The sequence below is a fragment of the Lutjanus erythropterus genome, chromosome 6 (genome assembly GCF_056507025.1).
Source record: "Lutjanus erythropterus isolate fLutEry1 chromosome 6, fLutEry1.hap2, whole genome shotgun sequence".
Lineage (NCBI taxonomy): Eukaryota > Metazoa > Chordata > Actinopteri > Lutjaniformes > Lutjanidae > Lutjanus > Lutjanus erythropterus.
Genome location: NC_139322.1, coordinates 27,715,897 through 27,728,495, shown reverse-complemented (window position 1 = coordinate 27,728,495; position 12,599 = coordinate 27,715,897). Strand labels below are relative to the sequence as shown.

Here is a 12,599-nt window from a genome sequence, read left to right as displayed (position 1 = left end):
CCCACTCCAGAAGCCAAAATAAGCTCACACCCCTGGCCCAGTTTTCCCATTTACAAAGTTATGGGAAGCAACTAATGAAAAAGGACTTTGAGTGAAATACAGGTCAGCATATTAGCATCAGCAAACTCCATGCCCCACCTGCAATGGCTCTATGCCCACCAGTGAGACCTGCCCCACAGTTTGAGAATTTAATGTATTTTTGTTTTACTATGTTTATGTTTCGTAAGTTGAGTTTCGAAGTAAGTCTTGAAAAAACTGATGAATAAACTTTACAGTACAGTTAAAGTTTAGTTTTAAAAACAACCTGGTTATTTGTGTTTTCAGGTTCAAAAATGTTTTTGACACTGAAGAGATGAACCACATGGAAAGAGGAACCAAATATTATCTCTCCATCAGGCAAATGCCATGTATGTTGTCTGATGCAAAACCCCTTTCCTCTCTTCCTGTTTTAATACACAAGAGGACACATACTTTGCATATACACAAACTGTCTGCATAAACACACAGACTTTAACACAGACTGTCAGTCATATAACAGAGTAATGAGGACATGATGCTCAATTTGTAGTATTTGCACTGAGAAATCTAAAACTGCTTATTGATGCTAACTGTCACTGTGAAAGTTTGTCAAGCCATGCTTACAAAAGTCAAATGAGACATTTTTATATCTAATGCCTCTATATGGATGATCTATGGACAAAAAACTGGAGCAAAACTGGCCCCTCATCTTCAGGACACATATGTTATAGGGTGATGTCGTGTTACGTGTGAATAAAAAGTTTTATGGACGTATATATACCTTTACTCACAACCACAGAGTTTACATTTCAAGTACAAGAAAGAAACATAATAGAAGAGTGGGTAATTATTTATGTTAATATCATTGTAATGTCAGAAATATGTATAACTTCTAGCCTCATCTGTGCTAAAATAATAGGAATCATGAAGAAATCAAAAGCTAATGGATCTTCTTCTATGAAATTAAGGAGATCCAATGTTAAAATAAATCAGCTTCCTGCATGCCTCCTTCAGGATATATTTTCAAGAATCCCAATAATGTATGGAAGAAATTATGGGCTGCCCATTCCATAAAAGAAACATCATGTGTTTGTAATAAGATGTAATAAATGATCACATATTTCATCACTGCTTTTTTTCTAGTGCTAATAATCTGCATATTCTGTGCTGAAAGTGAGGAGAGATGACCTGAATATTTCTATCTGGGTGGCAAAATCAAGGTATCAAGACATAAATCATCCAAAAAAGACCAATATTCAGCGGTTTTTAATGTAATGTTTTTCAAGTGTGATGGGGTGAAATTCAGATAAGGAGCTGCAATAAGTGTATCTGTCCAGTACACAAACATGAAACCAGTACACAGCAAGACTGAAGTGTGACTTAAGTTTTTATCACAGTGTCACAGTGAAGTGGTGCCTTCATGTGGTGACATTAGTGTTATAGCAACTTCAAAAAATGCTGTTGAACAGAAAGGAAGAAACACACACACACACATTCCATTTATGTTTTTATTAAATCACTCATATTTTCATATACCTTCTGCACATGTAAATGTCTAAGTTAGTGCATAGCTTAACAGAATTAACTTTATGTGGACTTTCAATGAATGTCCTGAAGCTGTTAATTAACAATAACAATAATAATTTTGATTCTGAATGTGCATATGTTCAAAGTGAATCATACATTGAATTTAACTGTAGTATAAGTCTTAATCCATTGGCCTAATATCAGCAACACTTCCTCTAAATCACCTCAGTACTGTACTCAATCATCAAACTGGCCTTGTAACATTTAATGACATTTTTTTTTACGCCTAAATAGTACCACCCAGGTTTATTCTGCAGTACAAGGGTCTGGGACAGTTTAGGAATAGAAAGAGAAGGAAGACTCTCAGCACATAGCACATAGTTACAAAAAGTGTATTATTATTCCTCCTTCCAGAGTAATAGAGCAATTAAATGAAAGAAAACATTTGTTGTATGGCTGTTTATACATGCAGAGATGGTAATAATGGTTTAAATAAATAAAAATAAACTCGTAAAGGTTGCTTCATCCCTATACAAAAGCATTATTGGTAAAAATATTAGATATGGACAAATGAACAAAAAAATTGTATTATACAAGGACAGATAATAAGTAAAGTGAAATTAAGAAGGGGGTCTGCATACATGTGCTCCTAAAGCAAAGGACGTGTGTTATCACAAGTAAACTATATACAAGTACCTCATGAGTAGCTCAACATGAACTTTGGAGGGGGAGTGGTCAATCAGTCCCAACATTTAAGACCAGTTAAAGTCAGGTGTAATTGGAGGTATATAATCAGTCCAAGGTGTCCAACAACTTTAAACAATCGTAAAATAAATGTAATTTTTTCCATCACAAGAATGTCATGGATTACAGCAATCCAGTTCCTCAACAGTGGGTACATCTGTTCACATCCATTTTCTCATGAGAGCTTTCTTACTTGCTATCAGAAAAACATTAAACATATATTTATTTGAAAATCCCTTAGCTGTCTCTGGTCTCAAACCCAGCTAACAAAGTCACAAAACTAAATGGATTGTATTCTTGTAACAAATGTATTTTCTCATTTTTTCTTATCCATTGACTTAAAGGTTCTATGAAGAGCGCAAATAAAAGTGGGGACATAGGACAACCTTGTCGACAACCCTGTTCTAGTTCAAAAGAGTTTGATAGTGTACCATTAATTATTAATTCTTATCTTTGCTGTTGGTTTATTATATACTGCTTCAAGAGGTTAGGGTTATTTAAAATATGAAATTATATTGTCAATAAATAAATAACTATAACAATTCTTTGTGGTTTGTTTGTTAATCCATGGTTCTCTCTCAGCCTGAGATATCTCCATTTCTTCCTATAAACGGTAAAATCAAAGAATTAAATTTAAATTTCTATCTTCATATCTACTACCCGTTGTTTTGATTCTCAACTGAAGCTTATAAGGTTGTTATAGGAGCAACACTTTGTGACTCAAGGGTAAGACCAGACCGTTTCATTTAACAGTCTTTGGGCTATGGAGTTTGGGCTATGGAGACAAATGCCTTTATAGACCCTGTCCTTTGAAGGACTCAGTCCCTGATTTTTTTTTACCATCTGCAAATTAATATCCTGTCTACAGAAAGTATTCAGAGGGCCTGAAGCACAGTTATGCATATTTACTGGAAGCTGCTACTGGGAAGTTGTTTTGGTATAATTCTGAATGAGACCCTGGAAGTACTGCTGTGTGTTCTTATATGATTGAAAAATGATGATGTAACATTTTGGGAGAAAATAAAACAACAGAAAGGAGTAGATACTGGAGAGTATTGCCCCAGCCTTTAGTGTTGGGATGTGTTTGCCATGGTAAAGAATGTATACAGTGGAAAAGATGATCCAGGTGAAGATCAGCAGCAGAAGGCAGAAGGTTATTGCTTTGGCCTCATTGTAATTTTTTGGAAAGTCTTTTCCCTTGTAGGAGAAAATGAAGCAAAGGAAGCACAGAGATAAAAGTAAAGCCACAGAACCGGAATATACTTTAAGATTAATGTCACAGCCAAGTATGATTTTGTCTGGGTACCTAACTGTTTCATTATACGGTTTGGGTGGGTCAAGAGAATAGCTGGTAACAATTAAGAGTGCCTGAGTGACAAAGGCTGCAGTGATGACCAGCCATTGTACATGATATTTCATCCACCAGTTGTCGAGCTTGTGGAACTTGGCGGCTATTTTGAAAATGCAAACAATTTGAAAAGAACGCACAACAAAACATGCTAGACAGACAGTGTAGAACAGAAGAAATGGCAAGAACCTTAAGATACAAAAGGAAATCGTTGGCTTACCAAAGTGAAAGAACACACTAAGAGTACACAGACTGAGGCAGCCCAAAATTAGGAAGCACATTGGTCCCCCAGCAGATCTGACTACAGGTGTGTTGTAGTTGATGGCAAAGAGGACAGACATGGATAGTGCAAGACCCACAAAGGCCCAGGCTCCAATCATAATCAGTATAGCCCCACTATCTGTGAATGGGATGTACTCCACCGCTCGCAGAGTGCATGATGTACTTCCTTCTGTAGACCATTCTGTCTCCTGACAGGGAACACACCTGTAGGCATCCTCTGTTTTACATGAGAGAGACAAACAATTTATCTGTAAATTTAAGATTAACTTTTGAAACATCCTATCAGAAATGGTGACATCTGCTTGACTGGTGGGATGAGGACGTTACCCAGCGGTAATTGTAACAAGATGAATAATTCATTGCTGGAGTTTAACTGGCATGTGCAGAGTGAAAATAGAAACCTATAGCTGTGTCCAATAAACAAAAAATGAATGTTAATCCTTTTACCATAAAACGTAGCCGTCATGCATAATCATTTACCTGTGCTGTTGACATAAGTTCCATTTGGACAGATTTCACAATTGAAGCAGCATTTGTGGATTCCATCATATCTTTTTGCATGTCCCACATCACACTCAGAGGAACATAGGGAGGTAGGCACCTGTACAAGACAATTATTTTGCAGAAAAGTAAATGTGTGCAGATAATACCATAAAGGATGGAAGCAAATGATAGCGATATAGCAGTAATTAGACATTTTAAACATTCTAAACAGGGTTTGTGAAATGTAGTCAATGTGTCACATTTAGGCGTCCCTGTAAATTACAAGATGAACAACCACCATTGGTTGATGTTCCTGTTTTGGTCCCTGTTACAGCTATTATTAATCAAATATACTGCATATTTTGCACATGTGCACTCTGCTTGGATCTTTCAGACAAGACCTACAAACAATAACAAGAATGCAAACCAACCCTTACTTGACTTTACCAGTGTTGTGCATGAATCTTCTCAAATTGTTGTGAATCATTGTTAATAACTGTAGTTCAGTCAGACAACTGATGTTCAAGAAAGTTCATTGCAGCAGCAGAACATAGTTGGAGTTTGGCATCAAGGCTCCGACCTCATCACTCCTTGCACATTATGTTTACATAGAGATATTGAGGAGTGATGAACACATATCTTGGATCCCCAGTCGGAGCCTTGAGGTGGATGCTGGAGTGGTGATGGGGCTGAATGAACAGGAACTGATGCTGATGCAAGGCAGCAATGGCATTGGCAGGCAGAGGGAGAGATGGGAGGTTTGAACAGTTTAAATAGACTGCCAGATTGGAAGGGTGTGTTTGGTTTGATCTACAGAGTATGAAGTGTGTCATGTGTGATTGTGGAGCAGCTGAACTAGCTTGCAGGCGGCACTATATATATGAGTAATCCTGGGACTTCAAAGTAAAACATGAATATCATGTCCCAGTTAGCATGACAGCATTATAAAGACTCCAGCATCCCTGGTGGGTGGAGGTTCATTTTTAAAATTAGATTAGAAAAAAAAAAAAAGTCAGAAATTACACACATAAAGTCTTGTCTCAGGGGCTGGATGAAGTCAATCCACCTTGACCATGTACGGGCAAATTTATCTTGTTGTAGTCAATTTCTCCATTGTATATACTACTTACTTGTATATACTTGTATATACATGAATTATGTTTAGCCAGTCCTCAAACAAGGGGGCTTGGGGCTTCAACCACTAACGAGTTATAGTTTTTTTTACATGCAGCCAGCAGGAGTGTCATAAGGGTTCTCTCCTTGGAGTAAATCGTTTGTGGGATATTGCATAAATATAGGACATCAAATCTAAAGGGGATAGTCGTCCTGAATACCTTTTCCAACGTCTGATGGATATTCTTCCAGAAGGCAGCTAGAACAGGACAGGACCAAAATATATGATGATGATCCGCATCGTTGACCTGACATTGTCTCCAGTAATCTGAATTGTTGGTTCTGTGCAGATTCTGCAATGGGGTAATGAAAAATTGAACCAAACCCTTCCAACAAAATTCCCTCCAAATAAGAGAATTTGTAGTCTTCCACTGTATTTGACAGACCATGTGCCACTCCTCCACAGAGAGGACCCTACCACTTTCCCTGTCCCATTTCTCCTTAGTGTACTGTGCCTCTTCTGATTTTCTGTTCAGAAAACAGTTGTATATCATAGAAATGTTTTTAGAATTGGATTCAGAGTTATAGGCAGATATAAAGTTTTTTATTATTCCATTCTCTAAACTTGCCAAATCAGTGTCTTTTATAACTGTTTTACAGTAGTGTCGCCATTGGAGAAATCTGTAAAAGTCTTGATGTTCCAATTTATGGTCTTCCCTCACAGTCTGAAAACTCTTTAGTGTTCCCTTGTGTACTAAAGTACAATAAGCTGTAATACCCTTTTCTACCCATATACTAAATCTTTTGTCACTGAGACTGGGACAGAAATCACTATTGAAAGCACACCACCTTAATAATTTTGTTTTCTGTATACTACAAAGTTTTTGAGTTTCCCTCTAAATCTTCAGGGACAAGTTGATAAATGGATTTGCTCTGTCCAAGAGATGTTTGACTAGTGTTTCATCAGAAACAATTGCTTGGAGAGGAATCTTATCAGCCATTGCTAGCTCTAGCTGCTTCCATCTAGCCAAATAACTAGGATTGCACCAACCTATTATGGGCCTCAGTTGGGTTGCATAATAATACTCTAATAGGCATGGAAACCCCATTCCCCCATGTTCTCTTTTGAGTTGCAAAGTTTTATATTTTATTCTCGGCTTTCTGCCATTCCATATTTACCTAGACATAAGTTTATCCCATTCCATGAACTGTTGAGTTGTCACTTCCACCGGCAATGTTTGAAAGAGATACAGCAGTCGAGGCAGGATATTCATTTTGACCGATTCAACTCTTGAGCTTAAATTCAAGAATGGGATAATATTCCATCTCCAAATGTCCGCCTTTAATTTGGAGTTCAGACGTCTGAAGTTTATGTCAATGAGGCTTGCCAAATTTTTTGGTAAATATATGCCCAGATATTTTATTGATGCAACATCCCATTTTAGTTGTTATTTTTGAATAATATCTGTGGCGGGTTTGTAATTTAAAGTGAGGACTTGTGTCTTACTGATATATTAAGTTTATAGCCAGACAAGGAACCATATACCTCAAGAGAACTTGATGTGAAATATGTGACTGATCCAGGGTCTCCTAATACATGAATTATAAAAGGCCCCGAGTGTCACAGTGTTGGATTTTGTTGGTTTATTTCCTGTTTTATTTTGGTAGTTTCTGTTCCTCCCTCATGTGTTTAGGTTTACTTCCTGTCTTTGTCTGTTTTCCCACCCTTTGTGTTCAGTAATTATTTTCACCTGTCTTTGACTGCCCTCACCTGTGTCTTGTTTTCCTCCCCCTCCCTAGTGTATTTAATCCAGTATCTTGTCCTCTTTACTTTGTTGGTTCATTCTCTCGTCTTGTCTCCGTGCTTGTCAGTGTTTCCTCGTGTTTTTGATTGTCCTATGTATGGATTTTTTGGTTTTTTCTCCCTGCCTGGATTTTGGATTCCCCTGCGCCATTCCTGTAAGCTTTTTTTGGTCTTTTGTTAATAAAATTTCTTTTGAACTCTCCCCTCTGCCTCCTGTTATCTGCATTTGGGTCCTCCACCTGGTCGAACTTTAACACCGAGTTGGGTTTCTAGGTGGAATAAAATGAGGAGGAAGAAAGAAAAAAAAAAAAAAAGAAGAAGAAATATCCCTTTTAAGCTGTAGTTGTGTAATTTCTCCCCAACATTACATGTGATAAACCAGCAGCCCTTGCTTTGAGTTGTTACTCTGTTACAAGCTTCAACACTGTGGGAAACAAATGTGTGTTATGTGTAATAATATTATACGGAATACGGACTAGACCTGTTCTATATGAAAAGTGTCCTGAGAAAATTAATGTTATGATTTGGGGCTATACAAATAAAATTTATTCAACTTGACTAGTCTCATACACGTGCAGTCATCTGCACACAAATGTCTGCAGATGTGGGAAATCAAAGTGGTTTTAAATCAATCAATCATATAAACTCTTATTGGGTAAAAAATAGGAAAAAAACAACTCACTTGTTTCTTTGTGTGCCACTGAATCTTGCTGTTGTTGATGAAGAAATGTAACGATGGGTGAAAATTACAGAAACCGACTTCCTCTACATCACCACTTTGGTTCCAGAAAACTATAGAACAGGATCCGTGTTTGGGGTCACCATCCTCATCAAACTCAATTCTCTGGTTTAAAAGTGTGAAGTTCGACTTCTTCAGCTCTGCTAGAACCTGATGTAGATACACAAAATTCAGATTACTTGCATGTGCTCACAACAAAGAGTTTTTTTTTTGTTGTTGTTGTTTTTTTTCAAATACTGCTTCAATGTTTCAACCTAACAGAGATCTAATGGTACTGAAATGTCTCACAAAGCATCTGTTTTAGACTGAAACACTGATCTATTGAATGCATCCTGCTGCTCTCCATTGGTAGAGTTGGCAGATCTACTGTATGATTGCTAATGTTTGACAAGTGAAAGTTGTTTTTAATTGTGTATGATAACAATACAGACCAGTATCTTGCATTATGATTGGTTGCTTTCAAATAGGCTAATAGGCAAATATCTGCAAAATAAACTTGTCAGAGACATACATGGCCATGAATTAGACAGTGAGAAAAATAAATAAATTCTCATTATTTGTATTCTTACCATGTGTGGATACACTGTAGTATTGCCATTACATCTGCCAGCTCCACATTGCAAGACATGGTGTAAGGCATGAGCGATGGCGTATACAGCAGAATAAACAGGAAAAGAGAAAGATGGGTCTGCATCAATGACATCCTGTGCACTCTGGTCACTGCAGTTGCAAACCTGATTACAAAACATCTCTTGTTCTGCGTTTTCACAGTGATTCTGGGTTTTGGACGCATAGATAAAATCACTGAAGCCAGGTATTTTCACTACTGGCATAGCAACTCCAAGTACAGTTCCAATATGTTTGATTCCTTTCTTCTTGAGAATCTGCTTGTTTGAGGACCATTCAGGTCCTGCTATCCACACTTTGTTTTTAATATTCAGTCGTATTGCTGAGTCAATGACAGGTTCAGCAGTCCATTCAAGAGCAAAAACAATAATGACACGAATCTTCTGTGCCTCTATCTGTTTGAATACTTGGGAGTAATCTGTTTCATGATTGAGTCCTTTGGTGTACGCCAGGCAGATCTCAGTGTCCTTAATCATGTTTATGAATAATGTCTGTCCATCATTGCCGTAAACATCATCGATGTTAAGAAAAGCAACCCAGCGCCAGTTGAAGTGCTGCAGAATGTTAACAATCACTTCTATGAAGTCTTTATTGGGGTGCACAGTTCGTAGGAAAGAGGGAAAAATCTGTTTTCTTGAAAAGACAGAACTAGTAGCTCCATAACTGACCTGTTAAAAGATTAACAAAGTGCCATTATTTTCAGTTACAGTTAATTATTTAAAGTTAAAAGCTTGATACAGAACTATTTTTATGACTTGATCTATCTAGTAAAATATGCTACAAACAATATAACAATATAACAACAATATTTTGCAAACTTACTATAGGAATGAAATCCATCATAAAGAGTGGAGCTACAGTCCGTGTCTCAGTGCTTGTATAACTGCCGACCAGTGCTATAAAATTAGACAGATTCCTGTGTGGTTCAGCCCATGGTTGGATCAAACCATCGACTGAGATGAGTTTCAGAATACCTGGGAAATTCTGTGTATCTGAACAGTGGTCGAATATGTCGTAGCCAAGAGATACATTTGGCAGGAGGTTGGTAGAGTTATTGATTTCCTCTACAGTGAATCTCATCAACTGAAACCTCCGATAACTTGACAGAATGAAGGGTTTACTGTGGACAGAGGAAGGACAGTAGAGTGGAAGAATTAGTTTCATTGCTCAAGAACTACTGTTTGTGAAGGTTGCACAGACATGGATATGATACTAGAGCAAGTGATTAACCTTCAGGACTCATTAATGACTGTTACACCGAGCACCTTTGGGACGAAAAATGGTCACTGTAGAAAAACTGCCATAAAAAGTTTACATGTTAATATTATTTCCTCGTTGTTTGTTACAAAAAAAGCAAAATATGAATTATTACCCATATACTAAGTGCAAATGGGATTTCTTTGAAGGGGATTATCACAGCCTTGGATATGTCAATGATGAGCTGCAACTTTGATTTTAATGCATCATCATTTTAAAATGGTCACTGTAGAAAAACTGCCCCAAAAAATACACATCAATATTATTTTCCACTTTGACTGAATTACTTTTTTTAACCATCATCTGTCCTGATCATTAATGCCAAATATTCTTCAATTTTAAGAATTTTAACCCTTTAAATTCCCACTTGGTTACATAATACCCCTGTTATTTATTATGAACCCCCCCCCACAAAAATGAATTATTTTCCATGTATTAAATGTAAATGAGATTTCTTTGAAGGGGTTATATCAGGCTTGGATGTGTGAATGATGAGCAACAACTTTGATTTTGATGCTTGTTTCCCCCATAGTGTCAGATTAAAAAAAAACAAACCTCACACTTTTACCAACATATGTCCTGATCATTAATACCAAATATTAATTCATTTTCAGAATGATAACCCTTTAAATGCCAGTTTTGTTACGTAATGCTCTTGTTGTTTTTATGTTAAAAAATTTGAATCATTATTTTCTATTTACTAAGTGCTAGGGGGATTTTTCTTGAAATCTCCTCAGTTTGTACAGCAGCACCTGCAAAAACTGATGGCTTCAAAAACAAAGACAGTGTTTGTTTTGGTTTCCTCTGTGGCTGCATCTTTTAATGCCCATCTTTACATTAGTTGAGGGAGTGCATGTTTGGGTGTGTGTTGGGCCTCTGTGTCGGTGTTTGTGGGGTGCATATGATGAGGAGGAAAAGAAAGAGGGGCTTTGAACTTCTATTTCAAAATCAAGCTCAAATTTTGTCTCTGTACTGTTGAGTTTGAATGCCTGTGTGTGCACATGCATGTGCATGCATACTATTGAGTTTGAATGTGTGAGCATGTGCATGCGCATGGATGTGGGTCCGAGAGGGTGGACGAATGATGGGCGAGGTGTCTGTGAGGCAGGAAGGGGGTATTGAAATTACTGCCTACACAGTATAATTTCTATCTCTGGCCATAGCTGATGAAATCTTGAGATATGGCCAAAAATATGGTTAGTTAGGTCACTGTGACCTTGACCAAATTTTAATCAGGTCATTTCTGAGTTCAAGTGAACATTTGTATAAAGTTTGAAGAAATTTCCTCAAGGCATTCTTGAGTTTTCGCCTTCACAAGAATTGGATGACCTATAAGCATAATGCATTATGCCTTCAACATACAGTCATGAATGTGCACAAAAAATTTAGGGTGATCAGTCCAGTAGTATTTGAGATAAACTGTGGACAATCTGTAGTTCCAGGCATCACACAGGCACGTACTCACACACACGCTCACACACACACACACACTCACACATACACACACACACACACACACACACACACACACACACACACACACACACACACACACACACACACACACACACCATCTGGATTAAACCTGGCAGGTATATAAATGCCATCTTTGGCTCAATTATACAGCAACAGTGCCCTGACAGGAAACCAGGAAAAAAGCATGTAATTTCCCTTAAAGCAGAATATGAGAAAATGGCAGAAATCTGGTGGTAAATAGCAAAAACTACAATTTCAAAGAAAAAAATTTAAGAATGAAAGCCTAATATTATGTAATACATGTTTTAATGCTGTGATGGCCATGGGATCATAAATCGTGGTTTAAATGGGTTTCAGTGGTACATTTTTTGTACAGAACACATAAAGTGTGTAGTGAATGCATACAGGGATTATTATAGACCTCTGCTTCTGAGATTGAAATTTAAAAAGTCAAAAAAAAAAAAATTAAGCTCACCAAAACATTAACAAACCAAATTATCAAAAAAGATAAGAAAATTGAAAAAGACACACAAAAAGGTGTCAGGTCAAAGTGAGGCCTAAGGGTTAAATTGGTCTGATCTGTTATATTAGGTAATCTTCATTAGTTTCAGAAAGTATTCACTCAGATTTATTTTAAAACTTACCTGGAGCAATCAGTCACTCCTGGTCTGTCATGAGAAACAGGGCCACTGGCATGATGAATATCAAAAAGTCCACCTATAAAATAATCTCCTTCCAGATGAAACTCTGAGGCTGAGACAGTGCATTGAGCCAAAGCATGTAGAAAAGATCCCAGGAGACACAGAGAAGCAAGAAAGTGCTTCATTGTTGTAGTTACTGTTTACCAGTCTGATGTGAACCCCAAAGGGATTTGCCTCTGCTCTTTACAGATTGCGTGACACCTCATGTATATGAGTATACCAGGTGTCATAAATTAATATCTCTAAATAGCTGGAGGACCATATACAAATCAGTATGCAAAAATCATCATAACTGCTGCTTCAGAGTCCCTATGATGTGTACAAGAATGTCCCACTCTTTCATTGTATATGTCTTGTATTTCTCGATATCAATTGATCAATATAAAAAAAATATCACGATAGTCAAGGACAGAGGCGGATTTAGGGGGTGGCTACTGAGGCTCAAGCCCCAGATGTTTTCTCAAAAGCCCCGTATCTTTT

General features: G+C 37.3%; 1 protein-coding gene across 1 annotated transcript; it reads right to left on the bottom strand.

The window, feature by feature from the left end:
* Positions 1–3,207: 3,207 nt before the first annotated feature.
* Positions 3,208–12,244, bottom strand: LOC146325439 (taste receptor type 1 member 1-like). The gene is made up of 6 exons (XM_084721484.1): positions 12,063–12,244; positions 9,508–9,805; positions 8,628–9,353; positions 8,002–8,208; positions 4,400–4,520; positions 3,208–4,136 (listed from the first exon to the last, which is right to left on the bottom strand). Exons 1-6 carry the CDS (start codon positions 12,242–12,244, stop codon positions 3,208–3,210), a joined length of 2,463 nt encoding a protein of 820 aa, XP_084577610.1.
* Between the last annotated feature and the right edge of the window lie 355 nt (positions 12,245–12,599).